Raw genomic sequence first — 23,949 nt, forward strand, 5'->3', positions numbered from 1 at the left:
CTGGGCTCTTTCATGCCGTCGGTCGGTGCCTGAGGGAGCGTAGACATTAATGATGCGTGTCCCCATGGCAGTGAGTGCCATGCCCCGAGCTGATGGAAGGAAGGCGACATCGGTCACAGAAATCCCGTGGCGGACGTAGATGGCCACCCCGCGGCCCATAGGATCACTCGCGGAGGCGTGGGCGGTATAGCCATTGATATCCGGGAGACTAGCCAAGTGAACTTCCTGCAGAAGAGCGAAATCAATATCCGAAGCCCAGAACATCTCCTGCATAAGGCGGATTTTCACCCTGGAACGGATGTTGTTGGTGTTGATGGTTGCTATCCGGTAGGCCTGGCGTCGGATTGCTGGAGGCTGGTCCACTCCGCCGTCCGCGCAAGGGTGTGGGCGTCGCAGCGGAACGTTATCCCGCTGGCCCGCAGGGGAGTCTGGGGAGAGTATGATTAGTGGAGCGGCCGTGACGGCGCAGGGTCCCGTAACGGCTCCTGCTCCGTGACTTCCTCCTCGTGCCACGCCGTGGAAGCGGAAACTGGTGTATCGTCCATTTTGTCTGCAGAAGATGTCGTAATTGTGCGTGGTGTAGTGTCGCCTGTGAGACGTTCATGATGTAGTTCAGAGTCAGCACGGGGCGCAGGCACACCGATAGATGTCTCCGCGCTCATTACGTCTTCGTCAGCAGTAGCGGGTTCTGAGGCCTCGTGCTGGTCGACGGGTACGTCCTCCTCGACTTGTAACGTCTCCTCTTGGCCGGAAACGGTGCGACGTCTTCGCTTCCGACGTTTCGGGGAACGTTGTTTCCTTGTGCGACCCTCCGTGTCCGACGACGGAAGGGAGTCGCGTCGTTCTGGCAGAAAGGTCGCTGTAGGAACGATGGAAATGGAAATGAGCGTTTGGCGTCATTGGCCGGGAGGCCCCTCGCGGGGCAGGTCCGGCCGCCATATCGCAGGTCTTATTACATTCGGCGCCACATTGGGCGACCTGCACGCCGGATGGGGATGAAATGATGATGAACACAACACAACACCCAGTCCCTGAGCGGAGAAAATCTCCGACCCAGCCGGGAATCGAACCCGGGCCCAGAGGACGGCAATCCGTCACGCTGACCACTCAGCTACTGGGGCGGACTGTAGGAACGATGAGCGAGTCGATCTCCATCGTGTTTCCGAGATCAGGGTCAGCGTCTGGTTGCGTCGGCATCTTCGGAGCGGCGTCAATGGCCGGCCGAGGCGGCGGGTCGTCCGAGGCGCTCTCCGTCGGTGTCTGGTCGGGCTCGTTGGTGGCGTCGTTTGTGGTGACCGGGCGACGTTGCAAAGTGGTAGGAGAAGCCAGAGCAGCGGCATAGGTCACCGGTAGCACTGTAGGTTGCGACGTGGGTGGTTTTTCGGCAGCTGGAAGTTGCGTAATACGCCGTTGTAGGCATTCGGATCTAATGTGGCCTTCTTTGCCGCACCAGGAACAGGTCCGAGACTGGCCATCGTATATAATTATGGCACGGCATCCGCCGATCTGTAAGTAGGACGGGACGTGGCTTCGGAGATCTATGGTGACCTGTCGGACCCCGTTTAGGACAGGATACGTCCGAAACTGTGTCCACTTCTCCGCAGTGTGGCCGTGGACTGTGCCGTATGGGCGTAGTGCCGCGACGACTTCCTCAGCTGGAAGTTCGAATGGCAATTCGAAAATGCGTATCGTTCGCATACCTAAGCCTGCGTGGTCGACGGTTACCTCCCCCACATTGCCATCAGCGTGACAGAAGCGGAGCCCCTGTTTGGTCTCACGTAGTATGCGTTCGCACGCCGCGTCATTAATGATTTTCACATAGACCGTGCTGCTCACGATGGACAAATGTATGCCGATAATATCGGTTGCTGGGATCTTCACTTCCTCTCGCAGAAAACGCTCCACCTCAAGTGCTTTGGGTCGGGCATAATCGTTGCTGAAAGTAAATCGGAGTGTCGATTTACGGTAACGGTTCGCCATGGATCGTACAAGGTAAGCCGGCACTTAAGCAACGACCGTCAGAAAGTAAACAAGGCGAGCTCGCGCGCCGCACGAAGTCAACACGTACGCGTCCGCTCTGTTGCCCTGCCGAAGGCAGACTGACCATCTGAGCTACCGAAGCACGACTCACGCCCGGTCCTCACAGTTTTACTTCTGCCAGTATCTCGTCTCCTACCTTCCAAACTTTACAGAAGCTCTCCTGTGAACCTTGCAGAACTAGCACTCCTGAAAGAAAGGATACTGCGGAGACATGGCTTAGCCACAGAAGGTAGGAGACGAGATACTGGCAGAAGTAAAGCTGTGAGTATCGGCCGTGAGTCATGCTTCGGTAGCTCAGATGGTAGAGCACTTGCCCGCGAAAGCAAAGGTCCCGAGTTCGAGTCTCGGTCGGGCACACAGTTTTAATCGGCCAGGAAGTTTGATATCAGCGCACACTCCGCTGCGGAGTGAAAATCTCGTTCTGAATACACATGTTCAAGAGTCAAGAGGGAAAATAAGAGTGGACGACCAAGAACGAAGTGCTCGAATTGAAAAGGGTGTAAGACAGGAATGTAGTCTTTCGCCCCTACTGTTCAATCCATAAATCGAAGAAGCAATGATCGAAATAAAAAAAAAAGGTTCAGGAGTGGGATTAAAATTCAAGGTGAAAGGATATCAGGTGATACGATTCTCTGATGACGTTTCTATTCTGAGTGAAAGTGAAGAAGAATTACATGATCTGCTGAATGGAATGGGCAGTTTAATGAGTACAGAATATGGACTGAGAGTAAATCGAAGACGAAAGTAATAAGAAATATCAGAAATGAGAACAGCAAGAAACTTAACATCCTGGATTAATGGTCACGAAGTAGGCGAAGGAATTCTGCTACTTAGGCAGCAAAATAATCAATGACAGGCGGGGCAACGAGCATATCAAAAGCAGACTACTAATGGAAGAAAGTGCATTCCTGGCCAAGAGAAGTCTACTAGTATCAAACAGGCATCAATTTGAGGAAGAAATTTCTGACAAAGTACGTTCAGATCACAGCATTGTATGGCAGTGAAACATGGACTGTGAGAAAACCGGAACAGAAGAGAATCGAAGCATTTGAGATGTGGTGCTACAGACGAATGCTGAAAATTAGGTGGACTGATAAGGTAAGGAATGAGGAAGTTCTCCACAGAATCGGAGAGGAAAGGAACATGTGGAAAACACTGACAAGGAGAAGGGACAGGATGATAAGAAATCTGTTAAGACGTGAGGGAATGACTTCCATGGTACTAGAGGGAGCTGCAGAGTGCAGAAACTGTAGAGGAAGACAGAGATTGGAATATATCCAGCAAATAATTGAACACGTAGGTTGCAAGTGCTACACTGAGATGAAGAGCGGCAGCTGCTATCTCTGCAGGCAGGGATTGGTGAAATGTATTTATTTGTTCGAAGTAAATTTTCCCAGTGGCAAAAGGCAACTGAACGTTTGAGGGTTCGCGTGAAATGTACACTTCATCATTCGTCCGTGATTGCTCTGACTTCTACGAAACAAGGAACCAATGTGTCTTCTTTTATCTCAACAGGTAAATTATGAGATATGAAAAATGCGCGCAGTTTTTAGGTCAGTGAGGAATAGCAGTTCGTCACACCGATGAAGAATCGAATATTCTTCAGTTGTGCTGTTTAGAGCAGTAAATGCTTCTGAGTTTAAATCTTGGCTGCAGAAAATTACATATAATTGTGTTTCTCAAGATATATTGAATGAAACTGTCTCTTCACTATCCAGCTATGTACAGAAAAATATTCTGAAATCTAATAAGGCAGCATAATATTTTTCTTTCGTTGTAGATAAGGCTTAGGACGTATCATTGAAGGAACCAATATCCATATACTTCAGATTTGCCGATAAAAATCTGCGCGTTGAATAAATGTTTATGGACAGCTATGAAGTAGCTCCAACAAGTTCTAGGACATTGAAGTCGTCCAGGATGTCATAAGACATTTATCTCTCGATATAAAATACTTTCGTGGTCAGTGTTATGATGACGCCAATAATGTCACTGGACACTGACGGGATTAAAAAGTAGGATTACGCAGAGCCTAGAGTAATTTTAAAAAGTTGGAAAGCAATTATGACGTTATCTTGGAAGTTTTTATAGAGCTGTCATGAGAAAAAAATCGGGAGAAGGTTAGTGGATATTTTTCAGACCTTCATCAATTCAAATTTCATAATTTCCTGAAAATGTTAATTTCAATTTTCGGCAGGATTGAACACTTCATTCTTCATTGCAGAAGAAATCATTGGCGGAAACTTTACCAGCAAGTTTAGCTACACGAAGAGTCATATTTCTTGTGGAGTGAAACCACGGGGAAAGCGGGTGAACTGAACATTGCTGAACCAGTTTTACCCAAAAAGAAAGGAAGATGTCTAAACGCTACAACAAATACGGTAATTGATATGGCTGTGGATTCGCAAAATCGTAGATTTCAAACGAAGGTTTTGGGACTTATTTCACAGCTTGGAGCTTTTGGTGTCAGATAAATTGGCGCTGATCGAATTCTGGAGTTATATGGTGCTGACTTTCATAAAGACAAGCTAACAATGCATAGGGACATGTTTTAGGATGCGTGCAGACCGAAGAAAGAAGAAGCGGCCGACTTGTCAGACATGGCAAACGTTTTAAGTAGAAAAAACAATGGTCCCATGCGTGAAGAAATACAGAGCTTGTACGGACGATTTTGGCAACTCCTGTTACTTCTTGTACCTCTGAGCAGTAATTTCAGCACTTAGGCAAATTTTTGGGTCAATAATGACACAAAAAAGTTTAAATGATTTGGTAATTTTGTATGTTCATTAAGAAATGACTACAAATACTAACCTTTCCAAAACTGAGAACAAATTGTTAAGCGGAAATGATGTAAGAAGGAATGTGTATATTGAAAGGTAACATGTCGTGATTATTATTATTATTATTCGATACATTAAGTAAGACATTTTGTAGCTTCTGTTCAAGTCAAAATCTTTGCACAGTTCTTTTTACAGAACAGTAGTGGCTGTGTTATTAAGGACAATATAATGTTCCTTCGGACATGCATCGTACTTCTTAATAACACAGGCACTGCTGTTTCTTGTTTATTCGTCAATACCAGGCCCTCGACTCTCAATAAATATGTCTTTCCTGGACGGAAATATACACAACGTAGAAGTGCAGATTGTGATACATGGACGCTGAAACGTATGGAAGGCTGGGTCTGGCCGTGATTCAATCAAACACAGATAGCCGAACGGCAGTGGCACATACACTAAAATTGGAACGAGGTTAGTATGGCTCCTGCGCAAGGATGGCAATTGAAAAAAGAAAAAAAAAAAAAAAAACGCGATTAAGGCCACCTATCGCCTCGCGTGAAACGGGAAATCCGGGTTCGAGTCCTGCACAGGCACAAATGTTCATTATCTTTATTCCAATATACGGCTGATGACGTTTCATATTCGCAATTGGCGATACATTTCCTATAGTTCTTTCTGCAATACAATTAAAATAATTTGTATTTATGAAGAATTTGTATGAATTGGGTATTTTCTTGTAGTAATGTGTTCAACGGCGTATGAACCGGCGGAGGCAGGAGAAACAGTCGCCCCCCCCCCCCCCTACTTCAAACACTGTAGGTGGGGGGAGGCGACATACTGTTTCTCACCCAAATTAACTTTGAGTTTTATTTGATCTATAAGCAGAGCCAGTGAATAGACTATGCTGCGTCAAGAAATATGGGGTCAGTAGTTTTGTTGGCAGCGATTTCTGCTTTTGACTGAAGCATCTTACAAAACCTACATTCTGTCCTCTCCCTTCGTCCCATTTTTCAGCCTGCAACTCCTAATGGGGGACAGCCTCGGCATGCATACGTAACAAATTCTGCGCAGAACTTTCGAACATTAGATGAGGCTGATCGAGCCCTCAGGGCCGGCTATGTCGTATAGGCTAACCACAGAGTGGTCAGTGCGACGAATTTAGGTGAGGAGCGCCAACCTTAAGGCAGAAATCTTGAGTGTAAAAAATTGGTTTTGCTGTCCTTTTACGTTGTTAACAATTCTCCTTTGCAGCTGTGTAATAATATACTGTTCAAAGTATTGCCACCACCCACATTACTTGCTGTCCGCTTCCCCTTTAATATAATTCCACACACGTTCGCATATCTGCAGGTGGTGCTATACTTTTCTTGCTCCGTTTAGTTTCGCGGTCACGCAGGCACAAACCGCGTGCTGTCATATCGAAAATGACAATACACCGTCCAACAACGCTCAAACAGCTGTTGGTACGCCTGACCAGTTTCGCCGTCATGACCATGTCCGCTTCACTCTAAGAATAATCCAACATTTAAGAAAATAAAAACAACGCGATAATCTTAATGTGAGGACAGGCAGTATCTAACACTGCCCCTCCCCCCTCTCCCCATCACGACCGAGATGCCTTCACGCCGTAGCTACTTTGCTATGCATTTTTGCTCTGGTAACGAACATGTTCAGTGAATCCAGCGATTCTTCTCCAGTTTTCTATACAGAGATAAAGAAACACACACTTGACTTGCAGTTTCGAGGTGTTATGAGTGAAAGGTATATAATTTTTTATGCCATTTATTTCTCATAAATCTCCTAGCTCAATACTGATTCTTCTCAGTAGTTACGGAAGAACGTAAATGTAATTATATTCCCACACTTCCCAGGGAGAATGTTATGGGAGAGGGTGGGAGCAGCTACAGCGTACCCGAAAGTATTTGCAAAAAGATATCAGTTATTTCCTGTGGAAATGCGTTTGAGTTAAAGGGGGGCGCCAAATCTAAGTGCAAAAGCGACAAAAAATTGTCTAGAGCTACTCCGGAATAGTCAGAACTCAACTTGACTATCCGTATCTGTGGCAAACAGGTCAGTCCCAAGGATTGAAGCAGGAAAAAGGCGAAGAAATGTTTCAGAAATAATTATCAATGGTCTGTGAATAAACATTCCCTACCACTACAACAATGCAAGTGGATGTTCAATAAAAAAAGGTGTCGATAATCACTGTTGTTGTTGTGGTCTTCAGTCCTGAGACTGGTTTGATGCAGCTCTCTATGCTGCTCTATCCTGTGCAAGCTTCTTCATTTCCCAGTACCTACTGCAACCTTCATCCTTTTGAATCTGCTTGGTGTATTCATCTCTTGGTCTCCCTCTACGATTTTTACCCTCCACGCTGCCCTCCAATACTAAATTGGTGATTCCTTGATGCCTCAGAACATGTCCTACCAACCGATCCCTTCTTCTAGTCAAGTTGACCACAAACTTCTCTTCTCCCCAATCCTATTCAATACCTCCTCATTAGTTATGTGATCTACCCATCTAATCTTCAGCATTCTTCTGTAGCACTACATTTCGAAAGCTTCTATTCTCTTCTTGTCTGAACTATTTATCGTCCACGTTTCACTTCCATACATGGCTGCACTCCATACCAATACTTTCAGAAATGACTTCCTGACACTTAAATCTATACTCGATGTTAACAAATTTCTCTTCTTCAGAAACGCTTTCCTTGCCATTGCCAGTCTACATTTTATATCCTCTCTACTTCGACCATCATCAGTTACTTTGCTCCCCAAATAGCAAAACTCCTTTACTACTTTAAGTGTCTCATTTCCTAATCTAATTCCCTCAGCATCACCCGACTTAATTCGACTACATTCCATTATCCTCGTTTTGCTTTTGTTGATGTTCATCTTATATCCTCCCTTCAAGACACTATCCATTCCGTTCAACTGCTCTTCCAAGTCCTTTGCTGTCTCTGACAGAATTACAATGTCATCGGCGAACCTCAAAGTCTTTATTTCTTCTCCATGGATTTTAATACCTACTCCGAATTTTTCTTTGGTTTCCTTCACTGCTTGCTCAATATACAGATTGAATAACATCGGGGACAGGCTACAACTCTGTCTCACTCCCTTCCCAACCACTGCTTCCCTTTCATGTCCCTCGACTCTTATAACTGCCATCTGGTTTCTGTACAAATTGTAAATAGCCTTTCGCTCCCTGTATTGTACCCCTGCCACCTTCAGAATTTGAAAGAGAGTATTCCAGTCAACATTGTCAAAAGCTTTCTCTAAGTCTACAAATGCTAGAAACGTAGGTTTGCCTTTCCTTAATCTAGCTTCTAAGATAAGTCGTAGGGTCAGTATTGCCTCATGTGTTCCAATATTTTTACGGAATCCAAACTGATCTTCCCCGAGGTCGGCTCCTACTAGTTTTTCCATTCGTCTGTAAAGAATTCGCGTTAGTATTTTACAGCTGTGACTTATTAAACTGATAGTTCGGTAATTTTCACATCTGTCAACACCTCCTTTCTTTGGGATTGGAATTATTACATTCTTCTTGAAGTCTGAGGGTATTTTACCTGTCTCATACATCTTGCTCACCAGATGGTAGAGTTTTGTCAGGACTGGCTCTCCTAAGGCTGTCAGTAGTTCCAATGGAATGTTGTCTACTCCCGGGGTCTTGTTTCGAGCCGGCCGCGGTGGTCTTGCGGTTCTAGGCGCTGCAGTCCGGAACCACGGGACTGCTACGGTCCCAGGTTTGAATCCTGCCTCGGGCATGGATGTGTGTGATGTCCTTAGGTTGGTTAAGTTTAAGTAGTTGTAAGTTCTAGGGGACTGATGACCTAAGATGTTAAACCCCATAGTGCTCAGAGCCATTTGAACCATTCTTGTTTCGACTCAGGTCTTTCAGTGGTCCGTCAAACTCTTCACGCAGAATCGCATCTCCCATTTCACCTTCATCTACATCCTCTTCCATTTCCATAATATTGTCCTCAAGTACATCGCCCTTGTATAGACCCTCTATATACTCTTTCCGCCTTTCTGCTTTCCCTTCTTTGCTTAGAACTGGGTTTCCATCTGAGCTCTTGATATTCATACAAGTGGTTCTCTTTTCTCCAAAGGTCTCTTTAGTTTTCCTGTAGGCAGTATTTATCTTACCCCCAGTGAGATCAGCCTCTGCATCCTTACATTTGTCCTCTAGCCATGTCTGCTTAGCCATTTTGCACTTCCTGTCGATCTCATTTTTGAGACGTTTGTTTTCCTTTTTGCCTGCTTCATTTACTGCATTTTTATATTTTCTCCTTTCATCAATTAAATTCAATATTTCTTCTGTTACCCATGGATTCCTGCTAGCACTCGTCTTTTTATCTACTTGATCCTCTGCTGCCTTCACTACTTCATCCCTCAAAGCTACCCATTCTTCTTCTACTGTATTTCTTTCCCCCATTCCTGTCAATTGTTCCCTTATGCCCTCCCTGAAACTCTGTACAACCTCTGGTTTAGTCAGTTTATCCAGGTCCCATCTCCTTAAATTCCCACCTTTTTGCAGTTTCTTCAGTATTAATCTACAGTTCATAACCAATAGATTGTGGTCAGAGTCCACATCTGCCCCCTGGAAATGTCTTACAGTTTAAAACCTGGTTCCTAAATCTCTGTCTTACCATTATATAATCTATCTGAAACCTGTCAGTATCTATCGGCTTCTTCCATGTATACAACGTTCTTTTATGATTCTTGAACCAAGTGTTAGCTATGATTAAGTTGTACTCTGTGCAAAATTCTACCAGGCGGCTCCTCCTTCTCTCCCTTTTCCTACTACCGAATTCCAGTCACCCATGACTATGAAATTTTCGTCTGCCTTCACTATCTGAATAATTTCTTTTATTTCATCATACATTTCTTCAATTTTTTCGTCATCGCCAGAGCTAGTTGGCATATAAACTTATACTACTGTGGTAGGCGTGGGCTTCGAGTCTATCTTGGCCACAATAATGCGTTCACTATGCTGTTTGTAGTAGCTTACCCGCACTCCTATTTTTTTATTCATTATATGTTATTATTATATAATATACGTTATATAATCACTATGTAACAATATAAGTTAAACTAGTACAGAAATGCACAAACTACGTGTATATAACATTGTATCAAGAACTGAGATGGGTTAATTCTTGTAAGTTGCAAGAAAACTAGTATTTGGAAGCATGTGTTTGGGCTAGGTGTAGTATTGCAAGAAATGAAAAAATGGAAATGAAGTCCCATGCTTCTTTACAGAGCGTAGTGGGACGATGCGGGAGACCCGCACCGCCTTACTAGGCAAGGTCCAATAGAGGTGGTTTGCCGTTGCCTTTCTCCGACCGTAATGGGGATGAATGATGATGATGAAGACGACACAACAACACCCAGCCATCTCGAGGCAGGAATAATCCCGGGAATCGAACCCGAGACCCCGTGCTCGGGAAGCGAGAACGCTGCCGCGAGACCACGAGGGGCGAACATTGCAAGAAAAGCCCTCCATAACCCATTCCCACTGAAATTAGGCGTCATGACAGTGTACTCAGAATCATACTTTTATTCCACAGCAAGAGGAAGGCCACTGCTGTTGCAGGATCGGAAAACTGAGACATATGTTCGGAAACATTCCTATATAAGAAGTTGTTATGAAGTTCATGAACGCACTACATTCACATTTCTGTCTGAAAATTTTATTAATTTGACTAGTTTCAAGTATCCCCTTTTAACGTCTGATAGGAATACATAATACATTCATGATTAGACACACGCTGCTTTTGTTTAGGGACCACGTTTGTCATAGTCAACCCTGTGATAGTAGTGAAGCAATGCACTCGATCAGTCGTGGCAATTATTGCTTAGACAATGTCTTTCATGCTAAAAACAGCCCTCACTTTACTAAGGCATTATAGATAATTTTATCCTGAAGTCTAGTACGCACTTATTTATTACCCGGACTGATTATCGCGACTGCTTATCCCTGGCTCATAGACGCGGTATTATTTGGATTGTTTGTGGTAAACTTTTTCTCGCCCTGCTATACAAAAGAACCGAAGCGGAAACAGAACATTTAGCCATTTAGATCACTGTTTTGTTTAAATGAGCCAAAGCTTGATCCTTTTCTGAAATTAGTTTGTTCGGAAAACGTTTTACTATTTGCACTCAAAAAATAAGAAAATACTGTTTTTGGATTTGCGTGGGGTTTCTCTTTTCACTATGCAAGTTTCTCATGTGATTTCATACAAAATTTAATATATTACAGCCGAACATCCGTGCTTGGGCAGTGAAGTGGCTACCTTCTCGTTATTATTCATAGTTTTTACGATGTTTATAAATCAAGTACCATAACTCAGTGAACGTAATTTGAAGAATTTGCAGTGTAGAATGACGTCACTGTCCGTTTCACGTTTTGTGCACTGTAAGTCATGCATTGTAATCTACCAATTGTTGACGTACCGAAGTATTTTTTTATTATGACTGGAAAGCTGTATCTTTCTAGTGATGAGGTAGTGGATTGTGTATGTTGGTGATACGCCGCACATGATAAAGTTTATGCATGCCATGCAAAGAGCAGCATGCCAATCACTATACAAAACAGTTCAAGATATTGAAACAAGATTAATAACACGCCAAGAGATAAGTGGTTCTCTGTACAACAAAAACTGAGATATTTTTATCTATAATAACGTGGAAGTATATTAATGCCATTCGTGGAATGAGCTTATGAAAGAAAACGTACAATGTCCTAATAATGCAAGAAAATGCTTACAATAAAATTAGTCGCGAAAACAGCAGCAAGTAAAGATATACAGTCGCTTCTGGCAAGAAGTTGTAATGTACTGCAAGTACGGCAACATTCTTGCTGTTATGTCATTGAGAACAACATTCGTAACGGAAAACGAGATTTGACTTCTCTGTATGTCATACCAGTTTCATCACGAATGTTTCATGTATTGGTAAACATTGTTCAAAACGGCTGAAAGTTGAATGTCAAATAAACACAAAAACACAGCGCTTTACACGGCAGATCGTCATTGAACAAATGTGGTAACACACATTAACTTTACAAACGAAAATATTTTATTTACCATGTGAATTTCCTTTTAATAAATCATCAGTCGCTATCGATTTGGTATGAGTTGTGCAAGTTTGTTTGTTATGTCTGTTGTTAATGTTCTTCCATTTATACTGCAGTTCTGCTTTGAGGTCATATCTGCGCCCTCTTTTGTAATTCACTTATATAGATGTTCAGTAATGTTTACAGTGATTCCTCTTACTTGCGACATATACAATTGGTGAGTTACTAACTTTTCGTTCCCTTTTTATGTGTACATCGATTATTACCATGTTGTTATTTTAGGAGTGGTACTGCACAGTGTCACAAAAACCTATCCAGAAATTTTTGGGATGTGGTAGTAGCACTAAAAATCTCAGATCGTTTGTATTAGCGTTACGCATGACTGTGGCCCGTCTGTCTGATAGTAGTAATACTAGTCGAAGATACAAGAAAGCATAAGCATTGATGCTGGTAAGCTAAATATTTTATGGTCAGCTGTGAGTGTTTCTTTCTGTTCAAAATGGTTCAAATGGCTCTTAACATCTGAGGTCATCAGTCCCCTAGAACTTAGAACTAACTAAACCTAACTAACCTAAGGACATCACACACATCCATGCCCGAGGCAGGATTCGCGGCTGCGACTGTAGCAGTCGCGCGCTACCGGACTGAAGCGCCTAGAACCGCTCGGCCGCCACGGAAGGCTTTCTTTCTGTGCTTGTGCTATTATGTCATGTGCTCACCTTTAATATACTTTGTTTTGCTAACAGCTATTTTTATGTTAGTGTGATGATGATGTTGCACGTTCTTATCCTTAACGATTTCTGGTAGAGGCGATGGACATAGAAGTAGTGGCATAGGACTGTCAAAGCATGCAGACACCTTATTCTCACATTAAAACATAATGGACTCGACCTCAAGTATACCTGTATTGGAAAAATAAATTCACCCATCAGAGAAGCATGTTTCACGAAGGATGGAAGATCTTGTAAATCGGAATGGTTTGTGGCTTATCTGTGGCTACATTACGAAGAAAAAAATGGTAGTGTTTTCTGCTATGACTGCATTCGGTCCAGCCCCTTAGTGAACAATATAAGACCACAGAAAGAGACGGCTTTCTTAAAGAAGGTTTCTGTAACCGGAAAAAAAGCTAAGCAAAAGTTCAAGATACACAAGAAGAGTTTTTTTCATCGAGATTCTTTCGCAGTTATTTAGCATCGTGGAAACAGCACTCCTATGATTCCCAAAATGCGCGATATCTGCTGACCGCCCAGGAAAAAGCTAGAACCGCTTTACTAGTAATTGTCAGTTCACTCCGTTTCCTGGGTCGACAGGGAACGCACTGAGAGGTCATGAAACGGTCTGTGGCAACCTCATGGCACCTCTCGATGAGAGGAAAAACAATTGATGTGCCATAACTGAAACTATGGCTGCAACGCCATGACACTTGATTGGCTCCAGCGATACAAAACGAAATAATGAAAATTATGGTTGACATGATCCAGCGAGAAATTGTGCAGCAAATACAAAATTCCCCATTTTACGGAATTATGGAAGATTCAACGACGGACGTGACTGTCCAGGAGCAATTCACTCTTTGTGTACGTTGTGTTGACCCTGAGATGCTCGAAGTAAAAGTACTGTTTCTGGTTTTATATAGTCTGCAGGACTCCGAGGCGCAAACACTAACAACTACCATTAAAGAAATGTTTGTAAGACTCTCACTAGAAATTTAGTTTCTACACCCCCAATGTTTCGATGATCCAGCAAATATGTCAGGGTAGAACAAAGGTGTGAAAGTAATCCTTCATCAAGACCAGCCAAACAGCTGCTACATCCACTGCAGCAATCATTGTTTTGATCTGGCACTGCAGGAAGTTTCAAGAAGCTGTGATCCATTGTGTGACATACTGGTAACCGTGAAAGACATCTCAAATATAGTTCTAGAATCCGCAAAAAGGAAAAACATGTATGCAGATGCAGCTATCATGTGGTGTCGATGAGACGAATCTCAATGCAAATGCTCAACGACTGATTCCAATGTGCCCCGCCTGATGGGTGTAAGAGTAGAATCTTTGACGTGTTTCAGGAAAAACTATGAGTGGGTCCAGAAAACGGTGACCAAAATATTGAATGTACTGAGCCCAGTTAGAGACGAAAGGAGGTCAATCCTGCGGGGCTGTGTGAAGTGGCTCAAAAAATTTGAAAGTATTTTTATATAACAGTAGCAACTGAAATGTTTGTACTGTGTGAGGAACTGGCCAAATCCCTACAGAATCCAAATTTTACTACAGCCGGAGTGAAACATTCTGTAGAAGTTCTAAAAGTGGGTCTTGCAAATCGTAGGACTACAGAAGCATTTGATATGTGTTGGAGAAATCCATAGATTATTCTAAAAACATAAATATGAAAGACTCAAATATCTCACTGCCAAGAAAAATACCAGTGAAACTACGACACACAGAAACACTGTCCGTTCCCGAAGAATTGTCTCAAGAACGAAAACTTAGGAAAGATTTGTTTGAAATTCTTGATCTCCTTCTGAATGAGGTTGATCGAAGGTTCAGCCAAGAGGACAGAAAGCAAGTATAACATCTTGGAGAGCTATTCATTATTTACTCCTAAACACATCCTTCATCTACATGACGTCTGGAAGAATTGCTTGGAATACATGCAACAAGTTTAAACCTGGACAGGCTTCATGCATAGCTCCACATCTTGCAAACCATTATGACTGGCATACAACCATGTAATGTATCCTTTATTGGGAAAAATATTGCTGAACCTGGTAGGGTTAAAGAACCCTTTCAGGTTATTATTTGCCTCATCATTTTGATTATGACAGTTACAGTATCATCGGCATCCTCTGAAAGATCATTCAGTGCCCTGAGATGACTTAAAACTTGCCTCAAATCAACAATGACTCAGTCGAGACTCACCCATCCACTCCTCCTCCATTTTCATCAAGACAGGGCTGGAAAAATTAATCTCATGGATGTCATGAAAGAATTTGTTTTCCGAAATGTTGAAAGGAAAACTAAATTTGGAAATTGTACATAAAATTTTTTAGCCTAAATAAAAACAAAATAAATGCTTTCTTCTTCTTGAAACAAATTATGTTTTTCTTTTTTTCAATAAGATGTCATGCACAGTGTTTGTAAAATAGTAATAACAACAAAAGGTTTCTCTCTGGCCAATTGATACTGCAATCTACAGTAAATATGGCTCCTTTGCGTAAATGATCTCAAAGCAAAGTAGGACCAGTGCCTTCCAAGATAAATGATGTCTTTTTAAAATTGAAAGCAATGAAATTGTTTTCAAGAGCAAGACCTATAAAATAGGGTCCATATTAGTATTAATGAGTTGTTTCTCTCTGTAGAACAACATAGTGCTGATTATGTAACACACCTTCCCACAATATCAGCATGCAAATATTCTTAAAGGTTTTGCTGAAAGACAAAATCAGTAAATGGGTTTGCTTGCCCCCACCCCTCTATAAAGAAATAGTTGACACACCACTGAACAGGTTGATAATATCATTGCCTCTTACATAGTACATATAAATTGTTTAAAGTATACAATACGGGCTAATTACAGATCTAACTGGTGCTTTATCAGTGAATCAAAAGTTGAAAAGCAGGCTAATAATTTAATACATAAAAGATAAATTAATGTTAAGATTACATACGTTGAGAACATTCATTACAGTAAAATGACATATTCTTACAAACTAAACCCATTAATGCACTTGGTCAGTGCATTGCTTTCATTCCAGGATAATCCCAGTACTCATTTCATTTCATTTATAGTACTGGTACATTTTACTTTATCACAGCATATCCCTTTATTATAAATAAAAGGTAACAATTTTAAAGAAATCTCTAAATTCCCCTATGTTCTGCCCTCAATATGCATCGACAGAAATTTTGGAAAGTCAGTGCCTGCATCACTGCTTAATATGACATTGCATGATTAATATGGTACCAGTAGTGTAATTCTTGACACATCAATTAATTGAGCTTTTATATAAATGAAAACAATCTTTCTGGACATATGGCAAAATATTCTTTATGCTCTTGGCAAATACTCACGACTGCAAAGTTGTGGACACAATATTTTCAGTAAATGTAATAGCTGGATATCTTTATATGTAACAAAACATTTTAGTTTTGTTATTACTGCAGCACTGCTTCACTAAAAAGTGAATATTATAAATGGACTTGTAAGTAACATACAATACAGTGTAAGTATGAATTGGTAATTTATTGTCTAACAGTAAGACACATAATCTTTGTTTCAGATGCTCTATATTCCCATAGTCATCTATGTGCCAGCTCTTGCTTTCAGTCAAGGTTAGTTTGTCTTCCAGAGTGTTGTTCTTTATGGATATTAATAGAAAACAGTGCAGAAATGTTTGTTTTTAATATTAATTAATGATACAAAAGAATGTATTAATCTTCAGTTCTGACATACAAACAGAAATCAATGCTAGTCCCTTTCAGTTACAGGTTTCAACTTGCATTTAGTAACACCTGTTGTTTGTATCGTCTGCATCTTTTACACAATGTTGGTGAGTAACCTTTTTTTTCTGTCCCTCCTGTAATCATAGAGATGAAAATTCATAATTTTAAATTTTTAACACTTCCTGTTATCAGAAAAGATTGATGTAGGCTTATGCATTTCAATGGCATATTAACTTAACATAAAAAATTTACTTCTGCTGTAAACAAATTTCACGGATTAGGTGATTTCACCTGTTCTGGTGAATTTGGTCCTGCCATCTCTTCTTTGGCAATTACATATGTTGTAAATTGTAGGCAGAGTGAGGAGAAAGGAAAGGGAGGGAACTACTGATGTCAGCTGCATCAGGACTTCATCCGGAATCATCAGGGACAAGTGAAAATGAGTGCCAGACTGGGATTCAAACCTGGGATCTCTTGGATACTAGGCAGTTGCATTAACCAACGTGCCACATGGACACAATGCTTATCACAACTGCATGGACTACCTCACCATGCCTCCCGGCTGACCTACATTCCCCTCTGCACGCTTGCTACTTTGGGATTCCCGTAGGAGGTAGACATATAATTGTGCATCTGCACTAAGGTTGTGGATTCATTGCCCATTGCGGCAAATCAATTATGTATCTCAATTATATTATATTATATCAACTATATTATACAGGGTTATTACAAATGATTGAAGCGATTTCACAGCTCTACAATAACTTTATTATTTGAGATATTTTCACAATGCTTTGCACACACATACAAAAACTCAAAAAGTTTTTTTAGGCATTCACAAATGTTCGATATGTGCCCCTTTAGTGATTCGGCAGACATCAAGCCGATAATGAAGTTCCTCCCACACTCGGAGCAGCATGTCCCCATCAATGAGTTCGAAAGCATCGTTGATGCGAGCTCGCAGTTCTGGCACGTTTCTTGGTAGAGGAGGTTTAAACACTGAATCTTTCACATAACCCCACAGAAAGAAATCGCATGGGGTTAAGTCGGGAGAATGGGGGACATGACATGAATTGCTGATCATGATCTCCACCATGACCGATCCATCGGTTTTCCAATCTCCTGCTTAAGAAATGCCGAACATCGTGATGGAAGTGCGGTGGAGCACCATCCTGTTGAAAGATGAAGTCGGCGCTGTCGGTCTCCAGTTGTGGCATGAGCCAATTTTCCAGCATGTCCAGATACACGTGTCCTGTAACGTTTTTTCGCAGAAGAAAAAGGGGCCGTAAACTTTAAACCGTGAGATTGCACAAAACACGTTAAATTTTGGTGAATTGCGAATTTGCTGCACGAATGCATGAGGATTCTCTACCGCCCAGATTCGTACATTGTGTCTGTTCACTTCACCATTAAGAAAAAATGTTGCTTCATCACTGAAAACAAGTTTCATACTGAACGCATCCTTTTCCATGAGCTGTTGCAACCGCGCCGAAAATTCAAAGTGTTTGACTTTGTCATCAGATGTCAGGGCTTGTAGCAATTGTAAACGGTAAGGCTTCTGCTTTAGCCTTTCCAAACTGTCGGCTGTGGTACGTTTAGCTCCTTGCTTGCTTTATTCGTCGACTTCCGCGGGCTACGTGTGAAACTTGTCCGCACGCGTTCAACCGTTTCTTCGCTCACTGCAGGCCGACCCGTTGATTTTCCCTTACAGAGGCATCCAGAAGCTTTAAACTGCGCATACCATCGCCGAATGGAGTTAGCAGTTGGTGGATCTTTGTTTAACTTTGTCCTGAAGTGTCGTTGCACTGTTATGACTGATTGATGTGAGTGCATTTCAAGCACGACATACGCTTTCTCGGCTCCTGTCGCCATTTTGTCTCACTGCGCTCTCGAGCGCTCTGGCGGCAGAAACCTGAATGCGGCTTCAGCTGAACAAAACTTTATGAGTTTTTCTACGTATCTGTAGTGTGTCGTGACCATATGTCAATGAATGGAGCTACAGTGAATTTATGAAATCGCTTCAATCATTTGCAATAGCCCTGTATATATTGTATATATCAATTATATATGTACGTGTGGTGTCTATTCTTTCAGACATGTCTGAAAGAACAGACACTATGCGGAATCCGCAGCTATGATACATGTTATGAAAACTGAAGGTGCAATGAGAGAAAGGAAAGGAAAGGAGGGGAACTATTGAGGTCAGCTGTATTGCGACTTTGTGTGGAATCAGCAGTAATGAGTGAAAAATGTGTGATTACTAGACAGTTGCATTAACCACTGAGGCACCTGGGCACAGTGTTTATCGCAATTGTATGAACTAGCTCAGCATGCCTCTTGCCTGACCCACATTCCCACCTAATGCCACCTATTGACAGTCCCTGTCCATGTCCTCCATGTATGCTACTTTGAGATCCTTGCAGAAGGTCGAATGTATTTGTGTATCCACGCTGAAGGTGGTGGATTCATTGCCCATCAAGGTGAATCAGTTGTATGAATGCTTGGTACCTGTTCTTCCAGCCATGTCTGCACTAGAGTGCTCTAGCTGTAAAAATTGTTTTTTGAATTCCCATTAAATATTTCATCAGCACTAATGAAAAGTATGTTGAGTTCTGAATAACAATTGAGCCCCAAAAATCCTTTGCTAGCATCATAAATAAAATGAAGCCACAACTTGAAATTAGATATAGATTTTAGCTGTAGCTCACACATTTCTGAATGTAAATGTCACAGGTTATTGCAATGAAAAACGAATAATGAAACATGATACAAGTCTATAGGAATAATGAATATACAAATCAGGGCACAATATATTAATTATTGCCCTTTAGACTTCCTTTTTTTAAAAACTTATATGCTGTTTATCCTAACAACTTGACTGGCCACTGATGCAGTATTTGAATTTATTAGTATCACATAGGAACGGTATATCCACACAGGCTGAAAAGATAATGTAAAAGTTAAGACACTGGATTTACATTTAGGAGAAACATGGTTAAAATCCCTTTGCAGTCATATGGACCTAGGTTTTCTGTGGAGTATCTAAACCACATACCAGTAAGATAAATGTTGGAATGGTTCCTTTGATAAAGATATGACCAACTGCCTTCCCAGCCCTTGTGCAGTCAGAGTTTGTGCTTTGTGCCTAATGATCTAAACAGTGAAAGGACTCCAAACTGTGATCTTTCTTCTTTCCTTTTAAATCCACACATTAAGTTGTTGCTTCATCAGAAAAACACTAGTATTCACTTTCCAGAATGGGAAGATGTGCATCTCAACTTGAAAACTGAATTTCAATAGACTGTCATTACATTAGCTCTACACATTCATCTTTCAGTAAACATAACACAACTGCCTGAGAAAAAGCCTATTGTGTTGCTGAGATATCTTCTGTTCAGAGTCAAATGATTTTAATTTTCAATTTTGAGCTAACTTGTAACTCCACACAAAAAAGTTAGGTAGTATGAATTAACTGCCAGTTCATGTTTTGCTAAAATATTGTGAATCAAGGATCAAACAAGATTTGGTGTGTGTGTGTGTGTGTGTGTGTGTGTGTGTGTGTGTGTGTGTGTGTGTGTGGATGGGGGGGGGGCATTTATTCATTTTCCTTCAAACACAAAATAATTTATAATTGTAGTGCCACAAATATCACAGTTTTCCTTTTTCAGTACTACCTTAATAGATTGAAGTTTATCCAGGCAAAGTTTCTCTAGCATTTTAGGTGGTGATGAGTTCATCAACAGCATCAGGAGCAAATGATTTTGTTTGAATTTTGTGTTATAAATTCAATATGAAAAACTACATTTTTTTAAAAAGCTTGAAAACCATTTTAACAATAATTTGTCAAGTGACAACTCATGGTCAGAACATGTGTAATATAGCTTTAAATACTTTTTAGTACATTTGGTTTCACATGTGTTTGTAATAACATGGTATATTGTTCCTTATTCTGAAACAGATACTCTGTTGGTGTTAGCGAAAACAGTTTTGTAATTATAAATAAAAACTTGACACTTGTGCTGGTGAATTTTATGTAAAACTACTTCTCTTGATTCCCACATCAGCTCAAATGAAAATAAAAACCTTGTAATACACAATAATGTTACGTTTTCATTTGGAAGACACAGCATATAGCAGGAACTGCTTGTAACGGAAGCACCAGTTCTTTAATTATTTACACACAATTTGAAAACTTGGTGTTTGAATCGTGGCATATATAGTTTGTAACTGCTATTTTTTTTCAGGGAGGACTGAAAGCTGTTGTATGGACTGATGCTTTACAAACAGTGCTAATGTTTGGAGGAGTCACCGTGGTGATGATACTGGGAACAGTGTATGTTGGTGGCCCTGCTGCTGTATGGCAGCGTGCTATCGATGGGGAGAGGATTGAGTTCTTCAAGTGAGATAACCTTCCCTGCTGTTGCTGCTGCTGCTTCCCTCCACATTAATGCCAGGTTCTCTTTCTCCCACTCTGATTCTTTTCAGTCTCATCATACCTGCAACTACCTTACTTCCCCCTAAGGAACAGTTTAAACAAGGTCAAAAAACTTTGTATGCAATATTACCTTTGCTGTGTGTTTGTGTGTGTGTGTGTGTATGTTAGTTTAAGTAAAAGGTGTTTGACAATTTTACTTACTTCTAATTTTTTTATTTTAGCAGTTGGTGTATAGGGTTTGTTCTGCCCGATTTTAGACAGATATCTTCTTTCTGGTATTTCTCTAAATGTTAGTTTCATGTATGTTATTTAAAGTCTGATTAGTGTGAAATCAAAAAGCAATTTACTTTTCATCGTCTGAACAAGTGAAAGTTCAATATGGTAGAACTGGTTTATGCTGTGTGAAATCAGCAATGTTCCTAAAATCGAGTACATTGTCTTACACTATTTTTCTCTGTATTTTAATGAATGGTATTGCAGATTTAGATTTGTGTAATGATAAATTATTTTGGTTGTTGTACTGGAAGACAGTCAAATAACACTATTCCCTCAAGACCTTAGGAGGGCGTAAACTGCAGTCTAATAATGTTATTAGCTGCTGACTGATTATTCACTTTCCAAATTTCAGATGTTATTTTGATCTTTCGGTTCAGTTCTAAATCTAGATCTGACAATTTTATTTCCAAACATATAAAAATGTTTACACAACTACCTTTGGAAAACGTTCTGTTTGAGACAGTTGTGGCTAGCAAATGTTAAATGAAATTTATATTTTTCTTAAGTCCTCTATCTCTTTCGTTTTGTGTTATGACATTCATCTGACAGTAAAAAATATGCAGTCTTTACTATGAGGGTCATTCAGAAAGTAAAAAACTTTTTCTACAGAAATTTTTATTTGACATAATTAAACAAAAAAGTATTTTACCCATAATTTCGTACCTAAACTACCTTTCTACATAGTCTCCTCTTCAATTTAGACACTTGCCATACTGTTTTACCAGCTTTTCTATGCCTTTTGCACACTTAGTTGCTGCCATGCTGGTGAACCACTGATTAACATCTACTTTAAGTTCATCATCACTTCCATAGCATCGTCCACTCAAAAAATGTTTCAATTTTAGGAATAAGTAATAATCACATGGGGCTAAGTCCAGGCTGTATGATGGATGTTGAAACATTTCCCAATGAAACTCCTCAAGCAAGTCCTGTGCCTCTCCTGCTGCACGTGTCCATGCATTATCATGAAGAAGGATGACTCCACTTGTTAGGATTCCATGCCACTTGTTTTTAATGGCATGGCAAAGTTGTTGAAATTTCTGACAGTAGGCCACTGCATTTAAAGTCTCAATTCTAGGCATATAGTCAATGAGCAAGGCACCCTGGAGATCCCATAGCACTGTAGCCATAATCTTCCTGGTGCTCAAAATTTGTTTTGCATTTTTCAGTTTAATTTGGGATTGTGAGTGATACCATTCCATTCACTGCCACTTTGTTTCTGGTGTGAAAAGTGATATGCAGTTCTCATCACCAATGACACTGTGTTTCAAAAATTCATCACCATCCCTTTCATGGCAAGTGAAAAATGTCAATGCAGTTGCCATTCATTTTGTTTTGTTTTTGTCTGACAAAATTCGAGGAACCCACTTAGCACACACTTTTTAAAAAGCCCAGATATGTCCTAACAATCTTGTACAACACATTTCTTGAAATGTATTTTTTTTTTTTTAGATTAGATTTACTTTCATTCCAATTGATCCGTAGTGAGGAGGTCCTCCAGGATGTGGAACATGTCAGAAAAACAACAATACATGATTTTGTGGCGGCGTTCGTAGCGACAAGCAATTCGCTGTAGAAACGGCTTACGAAGTCACCGCCACACTTTTAATAGCGGGCCGACCGGTCCGCTGGAACAGTGAACAGAAAGATGAAAACCCAAACACTCTGATTAAATAAAAGTCGATACTTATCTTTATTAACGAAGATACAGAAACACAGTAGTGAACTCCGTGTCTACAGAAATCTGTCTAGTTCGAGTCAGAGCAGCTAGGTCAGCGTCGGCTGACGACAAACAACAACTCTGCTGCGATGAACACACAACTGACTAGCAAGTACACAATTCGGTGGCGAGTATACAACTGAGCGGCGAATACAAAACTGTCCTAGTGCTCGCGACTCCAGCGCTTAAGAACCCAGAAGCCAGCGGTGGCGCGCGCAGACTTGCGGCGATTTCCTGTCTCGCTGGCGCTGCTTATGTGGACGGCGTCCGGACTTTGATGCTACCAACCTTTTTGGCAGCGGGCTCGGGTGGCATTACTGGCTAGGATATAACACATGACAAATATTTACAACGAAAACAAATAAGCTAATGTACCATTCCACAGGTCCCAAGTGGAATGCTTGTCATTTTTTAATGAACACTATATGAAAGAGTCATTTTACAAATACTAATGCACTGAATTTAAAATAAAAAAGTTTTTTTATTAATTTATAAGGTAATAAACATGTAATACAACTACTATAATACTTATTTACAATGAACACATTAGTGCACTGAAATGGTGCAGAAGTTAGATTGTACTTACACACACACACACACACACACACACACACACACACACACACACACAAATTTTCAATGAACACGTTACTGCACTGAAATTGTGCAGAAGTTATATTGTACTTATATACAAATCAGTTGGTTTTACTGAGAAATTCATCAATGGAGTAGAAGGAGTTGGCCACCAATAAATCCTTTAGGCTTCGCTTAAACTGAATTTCATTGGTTGTTACGCTTTTTATGGCTGCTGGCAAGTTATTGAAAATGTGTGTTCCTGAATAATGCACACCTTTTTGTACAAGACTAAGCGACTTTAAATCCTTGTGAAGATTATTCTTATTTCTAGTATTGATTCCATGAATTGAGCTGTTGGTTTGAAAAAGTGATATATTTTTAATGACAAATTTCATTAAGAAATAAATATATTGGGAAGCAGTAGTTAGTATCCCTAGTTCCCTAGACAGGCTTCTGCAGGATGTTCTTGAGTTCACACCACATATAACTCTTACTCAACGTTTTTGTGCCCGGAAAACTTTAGCTTGGCTTGATGAATTGCCTCAAAAAATAATCCCATGTGACATTATGGAATGAAAGTAAGCATATTATGCCATCTTTTTCATT

At 40.8% G+C, this 23,949-nt stretch overlaps 1 protein-coding gene across 2 annotated transcripts in view; it reads left to right on the plus strand.

Moving 5' to 3' along the window:
• The window catches only part of LOC126473353 (sodium-coupled monocarboxylate transporter 2-like), a 240,428-nt gene that overhangs the window by 138,020 nt on the left and 78,459 nt on the right, over positions 1 to 23,949 (plus strand). For both annotated transcript variants that reach the window (XM_050100352.1, XM_050100353.1), the window contains exons 5-7: positions 16,174 to 16,225; positions 16,376 to 16,443; positions 20,581 to 20,735. In XM_050100352.1, coding sequence (XP_049956309.1) covers positions 16,174 to 16,225; positions 16,376 to 16,443; positions 20,581 to 20,735 — 275 coding nt within the window. The remainder of the gene's footprint in view (positions 1 to 16,173; positions 16,226 to 16,375; positions 16,444 to 20,580; positions 20,736 to 23,949) is intronic.

Source organism: Schistocerca serialis, chromosome 4 (genome assembly GCF_023864345.2).
Source record: "Schistocerca serialis cubense isolate TAMUIC-IGC-003099 chromosome 4, iqSchSeri2.2, whole genome shotgun sequence".
In the NCBI taxonomy this organism is placed as follows: Eukaryota; Metazoa; Arthropoda; class Insecta; order Orthoptera; family Acrididae; genus Schistocerca; species Schistocerca serialis.